Raw genomic sequence first — 24,666 nt, forward strand, 5'->3', positions numbered from 1 at the left:
AGTGGGGGAGGAGTGTAGTTATAGAGATGGGAGGGAAGGGATGGTAGGGGAAAAACAAAGGAGGAGGCAACAATGCTTGATAAGAAATGTACTCATTACCTTGCTCATGTAATTGTAACTCCACTGTACAGTATTTTCACAATAAAAAACTCATTTAGACAAAACAAAACAAAAAATGTTGTTTCTTATTTTTATCAACACTGTGATCTTAAGATCTATCCATTTTGCTAACATAGATAACTTCTGAGTCTATTAATTTCATGATATTCCATGGTATGTATTGATCACATTCTAGCTGTAATTTATACAGTATACTCCCCTGTATACAGTCCTAAGAAACCACTCACTCCTCTTCATTCAGTTATTTAATTGTCCCAAACTGAACAATTAAATAATACATATATCATTTATATCACAAGTTCAGGTTTTTCAGACTTTATATTTGGGTAAGAAAACCAGTAGCTTATTTCAAATTAGCAAGCATCCTAAAAGGCCAGTGTGAAATTTGTTAAATTTTTCTCTCTCTCTCTCTCTCTCTCTCCCCCTGTGTGTGTGTGTCTCTCTCTCATCTGTCTGTCTCTGTCTCTCTATCTGTCTGTCTCTGTCTCTGTCTCATATGTGCTAGGTGAGCATTTGTCACTGAGTTACATCATCAGGCTTGGGTAGGGTTTTATATTGCTTTAGTCCAGGGATGTGAATAAAATGCATACGTGACTTATTTGGCTTATTTCAGTATCTCTAAACTACAGACCTCACCCTGATTCTGCAGTTGCAGCATAAGAACACAAATAAAGGCCCACATGACACATGTCTAAATACTTAAATCTTTCAGATCAAGCTGGCAAGCTCTTAAATATGTTCTATTCTTGTAAGTTGCTAAATATACTTTCACAACAATTTGGAAATCCAGGTTCATGTTTAAAATTCTAGACTCCAAGCTCTTAACAGAAAGTGTATGATCAACTATCAACTCCCAGCCTGTCCTTCCTCTCCAGCTCCAATTGGGAGATCTCAAATGAAATGCACGAGTAGACTTTGACCCACACACTAGCTATGTACTTCACAAACAGCGGTCTTTTGGCTCTCCTTGGTATCTGCACCATGGTTCAGAGGCAGTGGGGTCTGTTTAAAGTTTGTTTGGAATTCTGGATAGTATCACAAAAGGAGGGAGAGTGGACTCTGGAAGAAAACTTTGGTCCTATGGCTGCTTGGATGAAGAGGAGGGACCCTGGCTAGAAGACTAGATAGGACTACCTAAAGTGTGGTGCCCAGAGCTGCAATGTGTAAGAGAAAAGAAACTGGTCAAGTATTAATGTTTCCTTTAGATGTCTCCTAAAGAAAGACATACAATTGCTTTCCTTTCATTTCCAAGAGGCACAGTTGCTGACTAAGATTGTACAGAGGTGAGTTTTCTATTTGAGGAGTGCTTGTTCAGATTCCAGCTTCTCCTCCGCCATCTTCCCGGAACCTCCTTGTTCTCTTTATTTGTGACATGGCATTCTCTATTTGAGGAGTAAAATGAGCCATGTATTATAACAAGAGACAGCTCCTTGAAGTCCCCTTTCATTCTGTTCTATCCTACATAATACAGATTGGAATCATAAGCTCCTTCTTTCTCAGTCCATCCTATTTGATGAGGATGGAACAGCTTAAAATAGAGGCTGGGAAATGGGAAGGGCAAGTGAGGAGAGACCACCTTCTAACCAAGTTCTCTTAATATGGGAAGTGTAGTTGATTGGAAATGAGATGATACACCGGTTTAAAAGAAAATGTTTATTTAGTTGTCTGTGTATGGATAATAAGAACCCAGTTCTGATAAGCCCACATTAAGGATGTTCTTGACATTTTATTCAAGGGGTGCAATGAGTCTTTTGTTAAATTGAACAGTGAGGATGCAGGGCACATTCTGAACCTTATTCCTAATTTGTATCCTACATCTCTATTGCTAGATTGTACCCTACACCAGAGCATAGCTCAGAGATCAAGTATGAGGCTCTGATTTCAAATTCTACTACTACAAAGACAAAACAAACATTATTGAGTCAACAGGACTGTATTTTATAGACTTGCAAGCTGGAGAGACAGTGAAGCTAATGGGTGTGTTTATTTGAAACAAGCCCTGTTCGCTCCTGAATTTATAATCCTCCAGCCTTAGTCTTCCAAGTGCTAGGATTACAGGCATGCATCAGTATGTCTGGTATAGGGCCATTTATTAGCTTTCCAGTGCCTAATTCTTTCAAGGTATTTGAATGATTGATAGCAATGGACTCATGTCACTTGGAGCACAAAAGGAGATTGCAGGTGGCTGACACACTTGTGACAGAGTGCCTTTCTGGGAAGAAGTCCTGTCATTTGTCATTCCCTATTCTGCTCATGGATTCCATCAGAGGGTAGAGTGGCCAACCTCACAGATAGCTCCTCCTGAGAGAGCTGTTACTTCTTTTTATTCATGTATTTTAACGGCAGCAAGCTCTGGTATCATTGTTGTATTTCAGAAATAGCTAAGAAATAGAGGAAGGCTGGATCTACTTTTTTTTATTAATAGTGTTGTACCTTAAAAATGATGAAACTAATACTGCTGGAAAGTTTGTTTTGACCTGTCAGAAATTTGCCCTCAATATTTATGGTAGAGAGTCTTAGAAATACTTAGAGGAATAGTATTTTAAAGTATAGTTGTTCTAAATTAAAAAGAAAACAACTTGTGGTTTTTATAGAGGTGATGGAGGGACATGCCATATCTTGGCTCAATGGTAACATTAAAACATAGCAAGTGAGGAAGGATCCTCACAATGGATAGAGTGCCCCATGGATACCTACTTCCTTTGGAGGCAGATGGTACTAGATTTGAACTCTTGGCCTTCTACTTGATGAGCAGGAGTTCTGCCACTTCAGCCACACCAGTAGCCCAATCATACATTTATTTATGTGTGTAGAAAGATAAATGTATATGTTTCATGGATAGTGGCAAATGATTTTGCTGATTGGTCAGGTCTCAAAGAGAAAAGAATGGAATGTTTGAAGTCAAGAATGTCTAGGAGATATATCATTTATTCATTCATATTTATTATTTACTTTATTGTTATAGAAATGATGTACAGAGGGATTGCAGTTACACAATGTAATTCTCTACTTTTCTCACAGAAACAATTGGAGTAATGGTTGAGGGTAATTGTTGATTTCACTTTTGGATACCATAATTGAGATCTTATGAATGACAACAAATCATATATTTGATAGTCTAGATGAGAAAAGCATTCTGCAGATTAAAATGAGTTATTTCCTCCTGTGCTCTTCCCCCTTTATTTTGAGTTTATTATTTCATTTTTATTTTATTTGATAATATCTCAACTTATTGTTATAAACTAAACTACCTCTTGAATTGCTGTTTTTTTACCATTGATGTCTTTGTATATGTATAGGACATTTCATCTGATTTAGAATTCTATTCAAATTATTTTATCTGCCCTGGAATGCTTTGTCATCTTCTGCATGACAGAAATCTTGATCTGAGGGCCTCCCAAGTAAAAAAAAATTACCTCTGACTTTCTTGCTTTGTTTTCTTTTGCAACTCCTTCATTTTCTCCAAAGCCCTTCCTCACTAGCTCAGTTATTCTATTCTCTATTAGCCAGAAAGTATTTTGATGTGCTCTTCACCTCAAGCTGAACCAAATGCTAGCCCTTCATGGTCCTTACATCCTTATTAACTAGTGTCCTATTTTCCTTATATGGTGAGGGAATATGACATATCAATTGCCAAATATTTTGAATCTCCATCTGTAAAGAGCCTTTGATCCCATCCCTTTCCCAACAAAATTGCATCTTAAGAAAAAACATGTGTCCAGGCGCCAGTGATTGATGCCTGTAATCCTAGCTACTCAGGAAGCTGAGATCTGAGGATCATGGTTTGAAACTGTTTCAGGCAGGAAAACCGTTAAGACTTTTACCTGCAATTAACCATCAAAAAGCCAGAAATGGCGATGTGGCTCAAGTGGTAGAGCCCTAGTCTTGAACAAAAAACTGATGGACAGTGCCTAAGCCCTGAGTTCCAGCCTCAGTACCAGCACAAAGCACCAAAAAAAAAAAAAAAAAAAGGTTACAGTCTGTGTCCCTTCCTGTTGAGCTTTTACACTTATTTGGTAAATACAACAAAGTGGAAAGAATGTTGCATAACTTCAGAGAGTCCGTGTGAAATGTCTTTCATACTTCTTTCATACCTTTTGGGAAGGAAAATTTACTCTGGAAAGCCTTCAGCCACCGAGTGCAAAGCCCGACTACCAGAGAATGCTATGTGGGAAGATCACCAGGGAGCTCCGCTTACTCTAGACCCAGCTGTTTGATTCCTTCCAGTGCCAGAGCTACACATGTGAAATGGAAAAGCTTTTAAGGTGGCCCCTGCATCAGCCACTGTCTGCAACTGGATGAGAAACTATGAGGCCCAGATAATACCAGATTTGTGAGCACCCCTTAATGATTGGTCCTATCTTCAACAGTTTCAGGTGGCATTTTATCTAGCAAATGACCAAGTACTACACAGGATTTAGGGAAAGTGCTAAGTGCTCTCTATTGTCAAGTTCAGCCTTGGCTGTCCAACAGCATATGACATTGATAGACTTTATCTCATGGAGTCAATTTATCTGCAAATTTTGTGTTAATTGGACCTGAATTATGTGCCCATGTGGTTATGATGAAGACAAGCTGACATCATACATTAGCAAGTCATTTGAAAACCTAGAAAGTGGCTAAAAGTACACTATTACTGTTTTTTATTAATATTTTATATGCTTGATTAATATATTTAAAATACTGTTTTAATCTTAGCTAGACTTTTATAGAGAGAATATATCCATACTCTATTGCCAACACTGTCTCTTAAGATATAAATCTGATTATATATAATATATATAAAAATATATATATATATCTGCACAAACATTTGGTCTGTTGTGTACAAACCTGTTAGACTGACAGAGTTGTTAAAATAAATCAGAGTCTTTCAATAAAAGTTGGAACTTCTGTTTCTTAATCCACTTTCTATGTTGTTCTGCATAGAGCAGTTGTACCAGGCTTATTCAGGCAATCTAGTAGGAATTTCATTAAGATCTGATTTTAGAATCTATTTCTGTGCAACAATCTGCATTAAGATGTTTACCCACAAGGTGGAGGCAAAGGTTTTTATTTTATTTTATTTTGTGTGTTCTGAGACTTGAGGGCACAGCATATGAAAGATCTTATCTTTACACATTGAAGACCGGACACAGACACTAAGAAAGAATTCACCATATTGGAATCCCCTGCCCCTGATCTATGAATGATTGAGTAGGCTCTGCTATTGTTTACTGCAGGCTACAACCTGGTAAGCGGCATGTGTTATGAAATGGGAACCTTGAGGTAGTAGATGTGGTGGAAGGGACAATTAGGTGTTCTCTTAGCCTGATTGGGGAAAAAAGAATTCATATCACATCCAGGGAGAGCGGATAAGGAAAAGCTTGTCATTTGATTACTTATGACTACGATTTCCTTAGGGGAAGATAAAGTAGTTTCATGCATTCTCCAGTTAAGGACAAATATTCAAAGTGTAGCCGGGCTGGTGCCTCACAACTGTAATCCTAGCTACTCAGGAGGCTGAGATCTGAGGATCATGGTTCAAAGCCAGCCGGGGCAGGAAAGTCCTTGAGACTCTTATTTCCAATAAACCACTAGAAAACCGGAAGTGGCGCTGTAGCTCCAGCGGTAGAGCGCTAGCCTTGAGCTGAAGAGCGTAGGGACAGCGCCCAAGCCCAGAGTTCAAGCCGCACAACCGACCAAAAAAAAAAATAAAATAAAATGGTGTAGTGTAGTGTAGTGTAGTGTAGTGTAGTGTAGTGACAGATTGCAGTAATGCAGGGTTAGACATTTATCATTGCCAGAGTGTGATCAGTCACTCAGCCAACAGGTGAACCCATTGCCTGATCTCAGATTCTTTCCTAATTTGGGTGAGAACACCAAGCTGTTAAAGAGTGACTTTTCAGGCTTTCCTACACAGCAGATGTTACTCAGACTGGTTAACTCTGAACCTTTGAGTGCTGGTATTTTCTTTAAGGTGCACCATTTGAATGTATTGTGCAGGCAGAGCCTGTCCACAGGTTGGGTGGGGGTGAAAGCTCCCTGTTGAGAACAGGCGTGCACACCAGAGACATAGAAAGCAATCTTCAGAGTCTTCTTGCTTATTTTTAATTATTCCCCAACAGAAACTGGGAAACCTGTACTGTTACTGAATTAAATGACATCCTAGAATGGTTTTTCCCTTACTTTGTTTTAAAATCAAAATACCCATAAAGGAATATTCCATGAAGGGATTATGTTTCTGAAGTATTTCTATTTGATAAAATAATACCATAATCCTGTGAAGATCATTGATGTTTAAGAACCACCTTAATAACCCAGGAATCTGGGGGGGGGGAACCTAGAAGTTATTTTTACCCAGAAGTTATTCATTTGTTTGGTAAAACATCCATCTAGATGTTGCTGAAAATATCTTTTGTAGCTGTGGTTCATATTTACCATAAATTGATGTTAGAGCATTTCAATCAGTTGCAAACAGAGAGGGGGGAGTGGGAGAGAGAAGGGGAAAGGAAAAGGGAAAGAGGGAGGGAGAGAGAGAGGGAAAAATGGGAGAGGGAGAGGAGAGAGAGGAAGAGAGTAGAAAAGAGAAAGAAAGAGAGAGAGAGAGCTTTTACAGAAAGAAAACTACTTAAAAGCTATAGCATAGAAATCCTGCTTGAGTCTGGGGGGCTACTCTGTGGATTTCAGACTTGTCAGCTCCACAATGGAGTGAATAAATGCCTTAAAAGAAATCTCTCTCCTGTTAAAGAAATCTCTCTCCTGTTTGTTTCCCTGGAGAGCCCTGCTCTTGTGAAGGAACCTGTTCATCAGAAGAACCCTGTCATTCTTAAACACAGTAGACAGCAGAGTACATTTTTTTCCTATCATGGGAAGGATCGAGGATTTTGGATAAAAGTGATCTCTAAAGTATTACAAAAAAATTGAAGACTTGAAATTAACCTGTTGGAACCAACTATGATTAACAGTAGATGAAAATTCACAAGCATCTAAATATTAAGTAGCACTTAAGAAGTAAGCATGTGTTAGTTATTCTATCAAAAGACTTCTGCATCTTAGAAAATTGAAAATATATGGATATGATTATGTATGTAAAATTTAAAATTAAAACTCATACTAAAACAATAGGATATTTGGATTGATTATTCTTAGCATAAGAAAAAATAGTGAAAGATGTTCAAAGTTCAGTCAATCCAATATCCAGTTCTACCTAATCAAGCATAAAAGTTCTTGCTCAAATGAACCAATTCTCAGTAGTTCAGGAATGATTTGTAAATGTCATTTCTCATTAAAAAAATACAGCAGAATTTCCCAAACTTTCACACTGCAACGATTCTGAGCAATACAAACAGAAGGTGGCTTATGATTAAATACCTTTGGAAAATGTTGAATTAGAAACAGAAAATTATGACTCTTCAAATGAGATCTGCCAAACACACATGGTTTTTTAGCCATGCCCATTAATCTTCCATGGAATGCCCGGATGGAAAGGCAAGTCTCTTTATTCTTTACAAGCTCAGTGGTTTACCTTCTTGTATTTTATCAGAAGTATTTGCTTGAAGTGTCAGGAAAGGTATTTTCAATACAGCAATTTAAAATGTTACCTATGATGCTATTTTATCATGCAGTGGATAGTTTGTTGCTTTTTGACATTGTGACATCTGAAGAACTTGTTATTCCAGGTTAATTTTCTATTTTGGAAATTTTGTGGATGGTAGAGCTGCAGCTTATAACACATATACTGCAAGGGAGCAAACATTTTATTTCCATGGTAAACATTTGTTCCTTGTTGAGACTTAGAATTTTGAGAAGTTACAGGGCTGGTTTTAGTTAAGTTGGTTCTCATCATATTGGCCACAAAATGTTTGATCTCTATATTGATAGTTCTCATGAGGTAAATTTATATTCTTTGATTCGATTAGCTCTACATATACAAGAGATTTCTTGGCTTGTATTATTTGTTTCAGAAAACTTTCTAAAAATAAGATTAGGGAATCTTCACTTTTTTGAATATCATCTATTTTTTATATATGGTAGATTGAGCTTAGTTGAAAATTTTATCTCAGTAAGTTGCTCTTAAGAGTTTTTAGCAAACAAGAAAGCCACAAAGACTTTCCTTTTTGCAAAATAGATAGTTCTTAATTAGTGCTAGCACTCTCAGCTGAAAGCAAGAGAGTGTTTTTGTTTTGCTCTGTTTTTTGAGACATGAGATATCCCAGGCTGTTCACAATAGAAGGCAGACTAGCTTTCCCTTAATGATGTCTATTAATCCTGAGTAACAATCAGAATGGATGTGAACACTCATTAGGATCATAAAGTGCATGCCTAGTGCTCTGAGTCTTTCAGAATCAGTAGAGAGCTAGAAAAGAGGATAGCTTGCGCAGTTGAAGCTGCCTACCATCACATCTTTGTGCAGTCCTCAAGATCAACACCATTCTCAATTGAGTTTAGAGTTTGCATTATATTTCAATTTATTTTTAGAGGAGATCATCATGCTGACCGTTGAATGCACATGTTATAGGTGGAAGAGGTAGGGAGTATCTAAGTAATCTCACTAGAAGCTTCAGTGGTTTTGCTTAGTTTGGGCCATCAGATGTCGTTCCCTGGGATAGTTTCAGCTCTAGGTCTGTTAGAGAAAAGGCAATTAGTGACATGTTGGAAAAGCAGCTAATGGACATCAATGATAATGCTTCTTACTAGCTGCAAGTAAAATCATGCTACTTTATGGTTATGCCACAGATAAACTTGTCCCCCTTTTTTAAAAAATCAAATTATTGCTGGACATAGTTTATGCCTCTAGTTCTACCTCTTTGGAGAAATGAAATCAAGAGGATCACAGTTCAAAGCTAGCCCAGGCAACAAGTTTGTAGACACTCCCTATGGGCATAGTGATAAAGCGCCTTTCATCCCACCTACTTTGGAGGCTGGAATCTAGAGGATTGCAGTTTCAGGTCAACCTGGGCAAAAACAAACAAAGCGAACCTATAAAACTCAAGCTCAACAGGAGGAGCTAGATGTGTTGGTTCATAACTCTTATGCCATCTATGGTGAGATGCAAAATAGGAGAATTGAGGTCTTGGTGCAGGCTGGACAAAAAGTAAAACTCTATTGCAAAATAATTGTGCCAAACAGGGCTGACGGGATGGCTCAGTGGCAAAGCACCTGATTAGCAAGTACAAGGCCCTGAGTTCAAACTCCAGTTAAAGCTGAAAAATAAAAATAAACAAAATAGCATCATACTTATAGCAAATGCATTTCTACTTATTTTAAAAATTGAATTTTGCTAGCCCAGTGCAAAAACATCTATTTTACTGTGTTCATAAGTTTATGCCTTCGAATGAGGATGAGATGAAAGATTTGAATATGTAGTTCTCTTCCTTACTGTTTCTCTTGGTTTCATGTTTCTCTCACACTGTGAGCTGCCTGTGCCTGATGTGAATCTGGTCTCTAAAACATTTTTCACCCAGCTTGGTCCTACATGGTGTGGAAAATTCTGTCTCATGGTAATTCAGGCAACGCTACAATACAAGCCTGAAAAGAAAAAGTAAAAATGACTGGCCCTGAGTAATTCCTTCTCTAATGGGCATAAAGTTGGATCTTGTCAAGGTGACAACTAAAGCTTATAATAACACTTTAGTTAAAAGTAAAGCACACGAAACTGTTGATTATACAAGGCACAAACTGGCCATGTTCCTAAGGATCAGATCACCAAACAGCAAAAGGATTCAGTGTCTACAAGTTCAAATTTCTAAGCAAGACAGGCTTTGATTGAAAAAAAAAAATATGGCCAACCAAAGTTGGATTAGCAGTTTTAGGAATGGCATTATGCTTATTCGATTATTGTAGGGAGGGAAAAATCATAGAAGAAATGTCTTAGAATGTGGTAGAAATGCTAGTTTATATGAGGGAAAAGTACTCAGCAGTTAGTCTGGAATCATAAATGAAGACCTGGGGGCAATGCTACAGATAATGGATGAATCTGGGTTCAACAGAATTCCACAATTCTCCTTAGAACGCAGAAACTACAATGCACTGGTTTGTGTTTTAGAACCAGGACTCTAGTGTCTTTATCCTATTGTTTAACAGTAAGGTGACTAAGCCTAGGGCCTCATGCAGGCTTCCTAGGCAAGTGACCTACCATTTGATTATGCTTCCAGCTCTCAACATCCCTTTTTTTGCTTATGGTCTTGCTAGTTTTGCCCAGTCTGGCCTCAATATTATTATTCCTTAAATGATCTTTATGGTATTATTAGCCTCGATGTGAAGTTATTATGTGACCAGTAAATGTGGACTTAGTCCTAAACATGTCAGATGTTGACTGTGTACAAACAGCCAAGTTGTCTAGATGCTTTATATTCTCAATCGTGAATGCATTTGAATTGATAATAAGTAGGATAAATAACTTGAGTACAATCTCCTCTGTTGGCTGTGATTTTTTTAAATGCAGTATATAATGCTGGAGTCTTTGGTGTTACATGTTTAAAAATGTACTTACCAAAGATACTATACACATCAGAACTGCAGGACGTCTTTCATTTCATTATCAATCTGAAAGCAAAAGTGGCACTCTCTGTGATTTATGAAGCATTTTATTCGAAGACTATGAGATCATCCAGAAGATATGCATCTGAAACCTTGCTTAGAACGAGAGAGAGTCTTATGATGAGAGTATTGCCAAAATGTGATTTTACATTGCAGTTTTATTGGCTATACACCACAGTTAGTTAGCTCTACATTGTCCCCTCTCTTAAAGAGTTTCTAGTCTGTGGGGACAAAATAAATGAGAAAAAAGGACAATAGAATTTAGTAAGAGCTAATTATGGAGTAGATAGAAAATGTGATGGCCTAACAGAAAAGCTTGAGTGCTGAAGGGTTCCTGGAGGTGGTGATACCTGAACGGCTCCCCAAAACCTATGGGTGAGGAGAGCAGGCTCAGTGAGCATCAGCAGAGGCTCTGAGGTCAGACCAAGTTTAAGAATGGGACTGAAAGAGCATAAGTGGTTCAGGAGAACCTTGGAAGAATGCACAAGAAATAGCGCTACAGGGGCTGGGAAGGTGGCTCAGTGGTAGAGCGCTTGCCTTGCACGCATGAGGCCCTGGGTTCGATTCCTCAGCACCACATAAGCAGAAAAAGCTGGAAGTGGTGCTGTGGCTCAAGTGGTAGAGCGCTAGCCTTGAGCCGAAGAGGTGAGGGACAGCGCCCAGGTCCCATGACCGGAGCCCCCCCCAAAAAAGAAAAAGAAATAGCGCTAGAGGTCAGACAGGAAAGAGACTCAAGTATCCAAAATCTTTTGATGTTAAAAACCATCCAATTGAAAATTGAACTTCAACGTAGAATCAAATAAACAAAAGGACATCCACAAAACACATTTTTCTTAAATTATAATTATTAAGTATTGTATAAATGAATTCATTTAATAAAGGTATTTAAATATTCATTACACAATTATTAATAACTATTATATAAATATATTTATTTAATATAAGCACATATTTATTTATAGATACATATATTTATTTAATATAAAGGCATGTTATATAAATTTGGATATAAAGATACTGTATCTACCTTTGCCTATTTTTTAATCTCAGTATTAAGATGGACAGTGGATAGGCCAGAGTATGTCCCAGTTGGGAAATTGCAATCCAAAATTAGGAAATGCACATGTAGATGATAGGTAGAGTACTGAGATGTATTGAGGCATTAGAATTGATAGGATATGTGTGTATGCACATGTATGTGTGTGTGTATGTAAAAAGGAAAAGTTAAATATCATTAAATTTTTATCTGGGGGGACAATGGGTGGAATGAGGTGTTGTTGAGACATTTGGGAAACATAAGAGGAGGTTTTAGGAGAAAGACTTTGGTCATACTTCTAATAGGACAAGAAATCATATAAAAGTCCGCATGGAGAACTGGCTGATAAGTCTGGTGATAAAAGGAGAGGTAGACACTTGCACATTAAAAGCATGAGTGCAAGAACACTCAGGAAAATGTAGTATCATGGAGTTGAAGAGCAAGGACAAAATACTGGAAAGAGAAGTTCAATAAAAGGGTAGAGGAGGAGGAAAAGATAAGATAAATAAGAACACGTTATAGGCCCAAAAGAGTAGTAAATGCTAACATAGATGCTATAGAAACTGTTTCAAGGATAGTTTTGAGTATTAAATGTTTTGCACATAATTCTACTATGGACTAATTAACATTGTTAGGTTTAGCAAGAGGGAAACTAGTGGTATAAACTTGTTGATGGTATCATGGTACTATCAGAAGCTAGACTGCAAAAGATTGAGAAATTACAAAGAAGAATGAGAAATCAGAAGATACTCTATTCTCTCAAAAATGCCACTGTGCTGGGCTGGGTGGCACAAACCTGTAAACTTAGCTATTTGAGGGACAGAGATCTGAAGGAATTTGGTTCCAGGCCATTCAAGGCAAAAGTTTACCAGACTCTACCTTAACCAGTTCTGCACATGAAAGAAGGAGAAAGGAATTGAAGGAAGAGAGGGATATTTTGTGAGCACAAAAAAAGCAATGAAATTAAAAAAGAAAGTATAATAGATGGAGAAAGATTCCAAGGAAGAGAGATAGATGGAGTTCAGAGTGACAAACTTCCAATCTGGTGAACTTCTGCTGTTTGAACAAACGTAATTTCAATTTTCAGTCAATAGTAGTAGTCTTGCTATCGAAACTTAGCCTTTTTCATTATTAGCCAAATGAAGTCTGAAGACCATGATCCAGAGGGGAACAGACCAACTTAGAATAAGCTTACGATTTCCCAATATTACATAAATTCTCTTGTTCAACAGTTACAGAGGGAAATTAAATGGCATTTAACATATAGAGTTGTTTTAGGTTATTCTATAAACATAGGCATCCAAAACTATTAATATTCTGCTTCCTATATCACAAGTCTCTATGTACTGAAAGACATAATCAACTAGCATGGATGTGGTTGGTTTTTTTTCCCTTGAAGTATGAGGTGTAGAGGAAAATTGAAAGATGTATCAGAGTTCAAATTTCATTATATTTCTGAATTGGGAGCCAAAACATTTTTAAAAGAAAAAATCACAATTATGAATGTCTCACATTTAATATTAAACTCACAACTTTAATATTAAAATATTTTTAACTCTAAAAATAAACTGCTATGGTAAAGAATATTGGTGTGACCTTCACAAATTCCTCAGCTGAGTTTCTTTTCTTGCATCATACAAAACCAAAATATTTTTATAGTTAAAATGAAAGTTATGGTATGATCTCATTTTTCTAAAAGCATTCTGTTTATCAACTCACCTGCCTATTTGCATGCATATGAATATATCTACATAGACACACATACCTATGTTCAAGATAGAATTTTCCTGAAGCAGTATTTATGTTAGATGGACTCTCTACTGTATTCTTTTGTTTATTAAAAGCTGTGAATAGGTTACCATCTACAGACTAAAAAAATACTGTACATAGCTATCTGTACTCACACTTTTGTTTCTTACAACATTTTACAGATTTGGTAATGCCTTGGTTTCTTATTTTTCCCACAACATCAACTAGTTGCACATATTAGTTGACATGTTCCTATGTGCATACAATGTGCCTTGATTGGACTCATTTCTCCATCACTTTTGCTCATTCCATTTCTGTTAGTTCTTAAGTGACCATGTCATTTCTAAGGTAAGAAAGCTACAAGAGCAACATGAGATGCTTATCACATAACAGGTTTCAATAGAAAGAAAGAACGCAGTGCATTAGCTCTTCCAATATTCTGCAGTGATGAAAAGGTTACCTACCAGAGAGTCGCAGTAGAGCAGAGGTGAGTTCATGGAGCAGCACTTGGAGGCGAAGTCTGAGTTTCTGTGAACTAGCGCTTCCAAATCATCAGGCATCGCATCAGGATATTTTGCTCTTAGTCTCTCTGTGAGTCTGAAAGATCATTTCATATGTAAGGTGTTACAGGTGTATTTTAGAAACATAGCTAAAACAAAGTGACAGGCCCCTTCATAACTCACAGAGTAAATAAAATAAAACCAGAAATACTTGCTATTCTAAAGAAAAGTCTAACTCTGCGGATGATTTTTGGAGAGTCAATCTGAAATTGTGAAGCGAGATCGATGCTTCATTCTGCATCCTCAAAGTAAACAGAAATCGCAGCTGAACTGAAAGTTTCCCTCTAATTTGCTTATTATTTCAACATGAATGATTTCCTTTCCCCTTCTCTTCAGTTTTAGAGTAAAAGCAACTTAAAAACATTTCCTGTAAGGGTTGGTGGCATGTCTCAATTGTTCTTCCATGAAATTCTACAACTCAAAACTGGTGGTTAAGACTGTCTCTGTAATACTCTTCTAGATCACACCGTTGGTCAGATTTCTGATAACTGAGAAAGAACTATTTCAAACTGAAGTTTCATAAATTTTCATGTTCTTATAGAACGTTCTAAGGTACTTCATGGAGGTCACTGGAAGACATGTCTTTCTTTGGGGAAATTTCTTCAGAAAATCTTATTGTGGATTACTATTTGTGCTTACTTGAGGCCCCGCTTGTCCAAGATGATTTGAAATGGATCTGAGACATTGACTAAATAAATTTAAATGGAAATTATACAACTTCTCAATGAAGATATCCCTCTCCCCCAAAATACTGTGTCTTTTGTTATTATGTAGTATTAATAAAGAAATGCCTATTATAAAGAAATGCTTTCTCCTCTTAACTGATAAAACTTTCAACTTAAAGGGAATGACTAACACTATATCAGATAAAAGGTTTAGGTCTTGCAGGCACTGGTGGTTCACTCCTGTAATCCCAGCTACTTGGGAGGCTGAGATCGGAGGATCGAGGTTCAAAGCCAGCTAGCTCAGGAAAGACTTTTATCTCCAATTAACCACCAAGAAACCAAAAGTGGCACTGTGGCTCAGGTGATAGAGTGCTTGCCTTGAGCTGAAGAGCTGAGGGACAGCACCCAGGCCCAGAATTTAACACCATGACCGACAAAAAAAGAAAAAAAGTTTAGGTCTTTTTGTCAGGCAATATGTAGTGAAGCTAGATAATATTTTTCAGTAGTTTCATAGTTTCTCAATATTTATAGTAATAGTCACAGAACACTTTGATAAAAATTGTTTATAAGTTATGTGTTTGTTGCCATTTTGAATCAAGTCCCTGCTGACAAATTTCTGTACTTGCTATTTTTTGTCTAGGTTCTAATTGTACACCAGATAGATTCCTCCCCCCCAGAATAGATCTCAGTGGGTTTTGATATGGATATTTAATTCTGACTACTTTTTAAACTCTTGTAATCTAACCTCCTTTTATTGTTCTTTGCTTAGCACAGCCTAAGTTTCCAATTATACCTTTAAATCATAATACTAGATACATGGTATTAATATATTTGGAGACTACAACCAAAACAAGTATCTTACTTTTTCTTGTACTCCGTAAATGTGTTTTCTGAATAATCGGCACATAGTTCATGTACCTTTCCAAGGAAAGAATTTAGTACCACTGTCAGTTGAGGGTTCTGTAAAAGAAATTACATATTTTGTTTGGAAACATTGTTGTAAGAGATTGTTAAACAAGAATTCTGAGTCCTAGTTACTGTAGGCATTTTTCTGTATAAGTCCAAATAGTAAATATTATAGACTCTGAAGGTCATTAGATGCTCTTGTTTAGAACCACTTCACTGTATACAAAAGCAATCATAAATAGTGTATAAACAATTAGGATGGCTGTGTTCAAATTAAATATGAAGGCTGAATTTGAATTTCACTTAATTTTCATATATCATGAAATTTAAACTCCTTTTGATGTTTTTTGCCCACCCCCCCAGCCATTAAAAGTGTATTTCCATTCTGTACTTATAGGTCACAGAAAAGCAGGCAGTGGGACAGGGTTTGCCCATGAACTGGAGTTCCAATTTTCTTGGGAATTGGAATACATCAGTAATACAAGAGGTTTCACTTCTGACCTACGTGGTTGTCATGGACCAGGTACCTTATCATTAAAACACGTGCTGGCGTCTTGTAAGTCACAGCACTCACTGAGGCTTTTCAGGGTTGGCTCAAGTATTTTGCTGAGGAACACTTCTGGAATATTCGTCCTTTTATTTAGCTCAAATGTGTACCTAGAATCAGAGAGAAAAGGAGACCATATCCTTTAAGGTGTATGTTCATGTTAACAAGCAGGACATACCTAGTACAATGGCAGAGTACCCGATTTGTGGATCTTCATTTAAAAAGAGAGCCCAAATTACCTCCATTTCAATGGGATTTGGATGAGACAATATTTTGTCAAAGTACAATGCTGCAAAAACTTGCTTTCAAAAGGAATAATCTTTTCATTAAAGCATAAGTTGCTTGTTTGGAAGAGTGTAATGAATATTTATAAATTATATAAAAACCTGTGAATTCAAGTTCATATGGGACCTACCCTTGATGTGTAAAACAATTGACCCTATGCATAACATCTATTAAATATTTTAGGCAGCTTTTTGTAAAACACAAAAACAACAACAAACAGTTTGACTAATCTTTTTTTTCCCTCGTGTTGTATTCAATTCTTTTTTCAGTTATATGAAATGGGATGCAGGCCAACAGTCCATTCTGCAGAGCCAATAATAGTCCCCTATCCGCATGGAGCAGTTACTGAGATGGGCCATCTGTTCTCTTCCTCCCTTTTAAGATGCAAAGAACCAAAGTGTTTAATAGGAAAATGAGTCAGGATAGATAGCTGAAGATGGATTAAAAGATGGGAAAATTATGTTATTTTTTAAACAGCTATAAGAAGGGACAACCTAGAAGTTACAATCAGAAGCAAATGGAAAGAGCAATTCATGTGCCCTCTCACCATACTTTCGGGTGCTAAGTTACAAGGACTGTGAGATCTAAGGGAGTCTATTTTGATCTGTCCACTCCTTTGAAATGGTAAAAGTCTACTAACTCTCTGTAAAGGGATAGAGACAGAAATCTGGGAAGCAAACCTGGGGAAAAGAAGTCCCCAAACTCTCTATTGTCTTATGGTTTGGGTGGGCCCAGAAACATCTCCATATTTTATTATTATATGCAGCACCCATCTTGGCCACCCAAAGCCACTGTCTACTGATTGGAGGTTGCTGGATCACATGACTACATACATTCTCCCAGCTTCAAAAGAATAAAGGCAGCAGATAACAGCTGCCATTGGAGCCTTTAACTTACATTTTCTGCAAGGGAAACAGAAATGTTTCTCTCTCTCTCTCTCTCTTGCTCTTCCTTCATTTCTCCCTAAGTAAGTAGCCTATTACACTAAGAATAAACCCTTGTTAAAATATTTAGAAGAAAACAGAAAACAAAAAAACAAAATAAAAATTCACTATTGCTCTCCTTTTATTCTCTCTTTATGTGTGTGTCTCTTTTGTGTTACTAGGGATTGTACTCAAAGGCCCTTGGACTCAAAGGCATTCTATCAGTTGAGCCACACCCTCAACTCTTTTTTTGTCAGTTGTGGACTCGAACTTGGGGCCTGGGCACTGTACCTGAGCACTTTTGCACAAGGCTAGCACTCTACTACTTTTAGCCACAGCTCCACTTCATTTTTTGAGTGGCTAATTGAAGATGAGAGTCTCATGGGTACCTTTTTGTCAGGGATAGCTTTGAACCATGATCTTCGGATCCCAGCCTTCTAAGTAGGTAGTATTATAGGTGTGAGGCGCCAGCAGCTAACTCCCAGCTCTTTTTGCTATGGTAAATTTTCGGATAGTATCTTGCATGTATACTCAAGCTGGACTGGACTAACATCCACCTATTCATGCTTTTTTTCATAGCTGGGATGTCAGGTCTTTGCCAGTAACACTAGCTAATAGTTGAGATGAGGTCTTGTGATCTTTTTTTTATAGGCAGCTTCAAACTCTGATCGCCCTGATCGCCACCTCTAAGTAGTTAGGATTTACAGGCGTGAACTGCTAAAGTCTAGCTAATCTCTTTTTATCTTTCAATGGCATGAATATTGCTACTTTCAAGAAAATGATTCTATCTTGGTTGTGCTTCATTTGTACCAAATAGTTACTTTCTGCAAGTTTGATAAGTTTAGGCTATTGATTTGTGACATAGTATTATTACAAGTAATAAAATGAAACTAGTTAATAATAACATTTCAGTCACCATGCTATATGATATGATACTGAAAGTCCACAAAAACAAAATTGTAAAGAAAACTTTGCTTGAGTTTAAGGTGGATGTTAATGTAGCCATTTGAAAGTCACAATACCAAATATATTACCATATGATTAAGTCCAAATCAGAAGCAAACATAGTGTTTAAGTTCCTGGCCAATGCACCAAGTCTGTTAGTAGAAAGTTTAGAGTAGCTAAACAACCTTGGTACTTGCATCTGGCGAGAGAATTCAGGAAAGATGCAAACATAAGTAAAGATGATAGAAAAGTTCATTAGAAAAGACATATGGTAGAGAAGGAGAGCCTCTGGCATAGACATGTCATGTGGAAGGCAGTATTTTTAGTTTATGTCTGCCATCTGGGCTGCTTGAGCCATCTTCCTCATTACAGAGGTTGGCCTAGGGTTAAATAGTGAAAATTGGAAGGTTTTCTGATTAGTGGGTCTCCTTTTCTGTTTCCTGAAAGCATGTGATGTCACATCTCATCCTTATTTCCTCATTCTTTGTAGCTCTGCTTTCTCCATATTGTTGTCTGGCAGGTTTTGCTATCAATCTACTTTTCCAGCTACAAGCAATGTATGTATACTTTTCTCCTAACTTATATACCTTCTCACAATCTGGCTGGTAGTGAGATTCCTTTGGTCAAGGTGAAAACAAAACAGGAATATATTTCACAGCACCTCTACCTACCGAGCCACAGCTTTGGTGTTTTGTTGATTACACAGGTCTTGAGTTACAGGCAACTTAACAGGTAGCAGTTGGGCTGGTTGGAGAGCTGGCATGAAGTAAGTGCACACAAAAATGTCCATGGGTGTCTTTTCTTGACAACAGTCTTTAATCTTAGCACTCACTGAGGATAAGTTGTCACAGATTTTTACTGTGTATTCAGGCAGCTATAAAAAAGAATAGTGCAATTTATTGGTGTATTTGTGTGTGGTTAGTTTCCTTATTGGAGTTTTTAAGAAAACAATAAGGCATACAAGCTCTGGCATCATGTTTATAAAAGTCAACGTGAATGCTATTAGAAAATTGGAGATAGGTATGGTGATGCCTTAAGTCTAGCTATTTGGAAGGGAAAGATTGGGAGACTGGTTTAAAGCCAGCCCAGGCTAAATTTCATTATTTCAACCATGAAATTCTCGGTGCTGTAGCATTCACCTGCCATCAAGAGAGGATCATGGTACATTCTGGCCTAAGGATAAGCATGAGACCCTATTTGAAAAGGAATCAAAGCAAAAAAGGGTCCTCACACAGCCCAGGTGGTAGAGGGCCTACCTGCCAAGTGCAAGTTTCTGAGTTCAAACTCTAGTACCTCCAGAGCGGTTGTCCAATACTCATGAAGCTCTGGGTTCAATCCCCACCCTCCCGGCACTGGGAGAAAAAGTAAATTGATTTAATATTTGGGAAGAAAATTTGTCAATGCACACTATGTTTTTTTGTATCTGAAATATGATTTCATTTGTAAGAATTTATACTTAGAAAATACAGGATTAAGACCTTACCAGAAGACCTTACCAGAAGGTGATAAAGCACAGTATTACTTAAAATTTTATACATGCAACCTAGGGCTGGGAAGGTGGATCAGAGGTAGGGCGCTTGCCTTGCATGCATGAGGCCCTGGGTTCAATTCCTCAGCACCACATAAGCAAAAAGAAAAAAGCCAGAAGTGGCGCTGTGGCTCAAGTGGTAGAGTGCTAGCCTTGAGCTGAAGAGCTGAGGGACAGCACCCAGGCCCAGAGTTCAGGCCCCTTGACCGGACCCCCCCCTCAAAAAAAAGCAACCTAATACTATAAGAAGAAGATTAATTAAATAAAAATCTGATATATCGGGGAGATAGGTTTTTAATGTAAGCAACAGTTATATGCAACAGAGTTCTGTTTAGGCATTATGTATGATTATAGATAAAACATATGAATACAGTCATGTACTTTTGAAGGAGAAACAGCAAGAAACTCAATGTATCTCTTAATAAAATGGGCAATGGGATCTTGGAAGCTGATCCTCAGCTATAGTAGTAGGTCTTCAAATTTATTTCTATGTGAGAGAATCACACAAATTGGAGATGAAGGAAAAATTCAAGGTGCCTATCAAATGACAAAATGTATAATAAAAGCATCAATACACTGCAATCGTATAAAGGTTGCAGCATTAATAAGACTTCAGGCAATAATGACATTTATCTGCACTGCTAATAGTATTGTGCATTAGAATGTGACTGAAGAACTGAGGTTTAAATTGCATCCAAATTAAAAATATGCTTAATTATAATTATAATTAAATTAACTATACTGTTTGTTAACAGATACTCTACAGCACAGGTAGTGCAAAGTCTGGGAATCAAGTAATCTAATTATGGCATATTGATTGTCACTCTTTTGGACTCAAATTATTTACCATTGTTCATCTATTTCCTCTTCTGTAAATTGGATTTAAAAAATACATTTATGGCCAGGTGCTGTTGCACATGCCTGTAATCCTAGCTATTTGGGAATCTGAGATCTGAAGATCAGGATTTGAAGCCAACCTGGGCAGGAAAGTCCTTGAAACTCTTACCTCCAATTTACCCACCAAAAATGCAGGATGTAGTCTTGAGCAAAAAAGCTCAGAGAGGGCTGGGAAGGTGGCTCAGTGGTAGAGTGCTTGCCTTGCATGCATGAGGCCCTGGGTTCAATTCCTCAGCACCACATAAGCAAAAAGAAAAAAACCAGAAGTGGTGCTGTGGCTCAAGTGATAGAGCGCTAGCCTTGAGCTGAAGAGCTGAGGGACAGCACCCAGGCCCAGAGTTCAGGCCCCACGACTGGACCCCTCCCCCCAAAAAAAAGCCCAGGGACAGTACCAGGCCCTGAGTTCAAGCCCTAAGGCTGGCATAAAATATAGGTATTTATTTATTTATGTCTGGGTATTGGTGAATGATGTCTATAATCCTAGGTAGTAGGGAGGTGGAGCTCTCAGGATCACTTACTTAAGCCAGCCCAGGCAGAAAAGTCTGAGATTTATCTCAAATAACTAGCAAATAGCCAGAAGTGGAGGTGTGGCTGAAATAGTGAAAAAGCCAAATAAGAGTGTGAGGCCCTGAGTTCAAGCCATAGTATAAGCACACACACACACACACACACACACACACACACACACACACACACACACTGTCTCTCTCTCTCTCTCTCTCTCTCTCTATATATATATATACATATTAAAGATGCATGTAAGAATCATTACAATAACACATATGCAAAATGCCTGCCAATCAGTCCACATTCCTCAGCACTCAGCAAGTCTGACCACATGGTAATGGCCTTACCTCTTTAGCCATGCAGTCTTCAGAGGTAGATTCACAGCATCTTGCAAGGATGTTAGTAGCATCTTCAGCTAGTGGCAAAACATGCTCTAGTTCAGCAGCAGGTGCTTTTTGAGCTAGTTTTATGAGGTGACTAAATAGTTTGAGATGAATTTGTTAGCTTGCATTCTTAGTTTTCTTGATTTCATCGTAAACGCACTGCCTAAAGGAATTCTGTAGTTTTAACTCTGGCCACAAAAGATGCATGAAATATATCTGACCTTGTAAGCCAAACCCACAAACCCCAAATTCAACATCCTCAATGAATCATTTCTACATTTCAGTATGTAAATGAAGTTTCTCTTCTGACCAGGTCTATGTAGTTAAAGCATGCCTTTAAAATGTTGGGTCTAAGACAGTGAGGAAGAAAGCACTTTCATCTTTGTATTCATGAGATCAAGTTGTTTTTGTGGCCTCTCAAAAGTCTTTTTAAAAAGATGAAGTTAAAAACTAGAGGTAAAAAGAGTTTCTGTACATTAGGGCCAAGTTTCTGCTTCACTGTGTATTTTCTCTAGCTTTAACTTGGGATAATGTTTTAAACAAGGTTCTTCTATGTTTTCCTGGCTGTGGCAATGCATTTTTCCTTTGGTATTTGGTACTTAAATTGCAAAGTAAGAGTTGATAATGCAGGGGGTGTGGTTCTAATGATTGAGTGCGTGTTTAGCGAGTACAAGAAGCCTTGGGTTCAAACTCCACTACCACAAAAGAGAGAAAGAAAGAAAAAGTATTGAGTTGAATAAAGAACTAAAGAGCTCTTTTAAAAAGTAATGGAACAAGTATAGCTCTATACACCAATGCTAGTAAATGCAGATGCTTCCTGTGTAGAAAACTTCTTAAGTATTTATAAGACTTACACACATGACTAGGATTTGTCCTTTGATTCTCATTTGTTCTTTCGCTGACTATAACAGAAATGCTATTGAATATACTTTCTCAGTATTATTAATCTAACAGATTTATGTTGTAATAAGGGACAAAATTTATGATCCTCCTGAGTGCTGGGATTACAAGGTGCTCTTCCAAAGCTAGCCAGGGTTGTCTTTTGAAAGACCATGCTATATTCCATTATATAAGTATACAATGTTTTGTTTATCCATTCATCTCTCAATGCACAACAGATTCCACTTGTTAGCTATTGGGAATAATGCAGTGATGAATACAGCATTAGAAATACCTTTTGGAGAGCTGCTTTCCAGTTTTTGCCTATAGGACTTGAAGAAAAATTCCTGGGTCATTACTGTAATTCTATTTTTAAATTTTAGGAGGAATCCATAAATTTTTAAATGATTGAGATATTTTCCATTCCCACTAATAGTGCACAAATATTCTAATTTTTTCCCTGTATTCTTGTCAATATTTGCTATTTCCTGTTTTTTACAGTGTCTATCTTAATGGGTGTGGGTAATAGCTCATTATTGTTTTGCTTTGCATGTCTCTTATGATTAGTGGCATTGAACATCTTTCATATTTTCTCTGAAGAACTGTTTATTCAAGTCCTTTGTTCATTTTATCTCTGTTTTTGTGGTTGAGTTATAGATCTTTATGCATTCTGAAAATGATCAGACATGATGATTTGCAAATCTTTCTCCCATTCTATAGATTGACTTTTACTGTTGATTGATTCTTTTAACCAGAAATTTAATATTTTGATGTAGTTCCATTTGTTTATTTTTGCTTTTCTTCCTTTTTGTTTGGTGTCAAATCTAAGGATTCTTGACAAATCCCAGCAACCTGAAGCTTCTACTCTGTGTTTTCTTCTAGGTCATTTTATAGTTTTAGATTTTTTATTTAGTCCTTTCTCCTATTTTTGAATGAACATTTGTATATGGTACAAGGTTCTAACTTAATTCTTTCACAAATGAAATTCCATTTTCTTCACACTATTTGTTGCAGTAACTGCCTGTTCTCTGTTGTGTAGTCTTTGTAATCTTGTTGAAAATCACTTGGCCACACAAACAAGAGTTCCCTTCTGCACTTCCTACTTACTCCCTATGGTTTATATTTCTGCCTTCATGCCAGTATCACATCATACTAATGATTGTTGCTTTGCAGTATCTTCTGTAATCAGGAAGTTTTAAACCTCCAACTTGTTCTTTTGTAGACTGTTTTGGCTATTTGGAATCCCTTGAAAGTCCCTCGTTGTTTCAGGATGGCACTGTAGTTTGGATCAGGACTGCCTCTAAAGGCTTATGTGTTAAGTGCTTGATGTTGGATAGTAGTATTGGAAGGTGGTGCAACCTTTAACAGATGAGGCTCACATATCAGGGGGTATCTTTATATTCTGGGGGATGCTTTGAAGAGGGTAGTGGAGCCCTGGTACCTCCCTCTTTTTCTCTTTTGCCCCAGCTTAATAAGATGAACAGTTTGTTCTCTCCCATGTTCTTACCATGATGTTATACCACAGGCCCAGAGCAAGGGACTAACTAATTGTGGACTGAAGACTCTAAAGCTATGGTCTCAAATAATCCTTTTCTCTTTATAAGCTGATTATCTCAGGTGTTTGTGATAGTGGCAGACATGTCTAACACCCTATTTGGGTTTTGAGAGAAATACTGTGATTCTGCGGATTTCTTTGAGTAGTATGGACTTTGTAATAGTATTAAATCTTCTAAGCCACACAGAATGGCTTTCTACTTATCCTATATTATTTGATTCCTGTTAGCAGTTTTTGTGCTTTTAGTTAAATGCTCATAATTCTGACAGACTGATGTTCTTTTGTATGTGTGTATTATAATTTGAATATTTTCTATTTGGGAGACATTGAGGAAATTTCTATTTTTTTTCTTGTTAGAATGTAGCAGAAATATTTTGTGTCTTAATCTTTGTTCACATCAAACACTACTTCTTTGGAGCAGCCCTAATGCAAGTACAGATAACAATTAATTAATAGATACAATTAGTTTTTTTGTTTGTTTGTTTTTGCCAGTCCTAGGGCTTGAACTCTGGGCCTGGCACTGTCCCTGAGCCACAGTGCCACTTCCAGCTTTTTGTTTATGTGGTACTGAGGAATCAAACCCAGGGCTTCATGCATGCTAGGCAAGCACTCTACCCTTAAGCCCTAGATACAGTTTGATATAAAATCCCATGTTTAACT

The 24,666-nt window shown here is 37.3% G+C and overlaps 1 protein-coding gene across 1 annotated transcript in view; it reads right to left on the reverse strand.

The window, feature by feature from the left end:
* Positions 1 to 8,578: 8,578 nt before the first annotated feature.
* The window catches only part of Gc (GC vitamin D binding protein), a 31,737-nt gene continuing 15,649 nt past the window's right edge, over positions 8,579 to 24,666 (reverse strand). Inside the window, exons 7-13 of the mRNA XM_042678202.1 lie at positions 21,537 to 21,666; positions 18,929 to 19,131; positions 16,085 to 16,214; positions 15,514 to 15,611; positions 13,891 to 14,023; positions 10,595 to 10,647; positions 8,579 to 8,725 (exon numbers count right to left, since the gene is read on the reverse strand). Of these exons, the coding sequence (XP_042534136.1) occupies positions 10,612 to 10,647; positions 13,891 to 14,023; positions 15,514 to 15,611; positions 16,085 to 16,214; positions 18,929 to 19,131; positions 21,537 to 21,666 (730 nt within the window). The 3' untranslated portion in view covers positions 8,579 to 8,725; positions 10,595 to 10,611. The remainder of the gene's footprint in view (positions 8,726 to 10,594; positions 10,648 to 13,890; positions 14,024 to 15,513; positions 15,612 to 16,084; positions 16,215 to 18,928; positions 19,132 to 21,536; positions 21,667 to 24,666) is intronic.

The sequence above is a fragment of the Dipodomys spectabilis genome, unplaced genomic scaffold (assembly GCF_019054845.1).
Source record: "Dipodomys spectabilis isolate Male_0828 unplaced genomic scaffold, ASM1905484v1 ptg000043l, whole genome shotgun sequence".
In the NCBI taxonomy this organism is placed as follows: Eukaryota; Metazoa; Chordata; class Mammalia; order Rodentia; family Heteromyidae; genus Dipodomys; species Dipodomys spectabilis.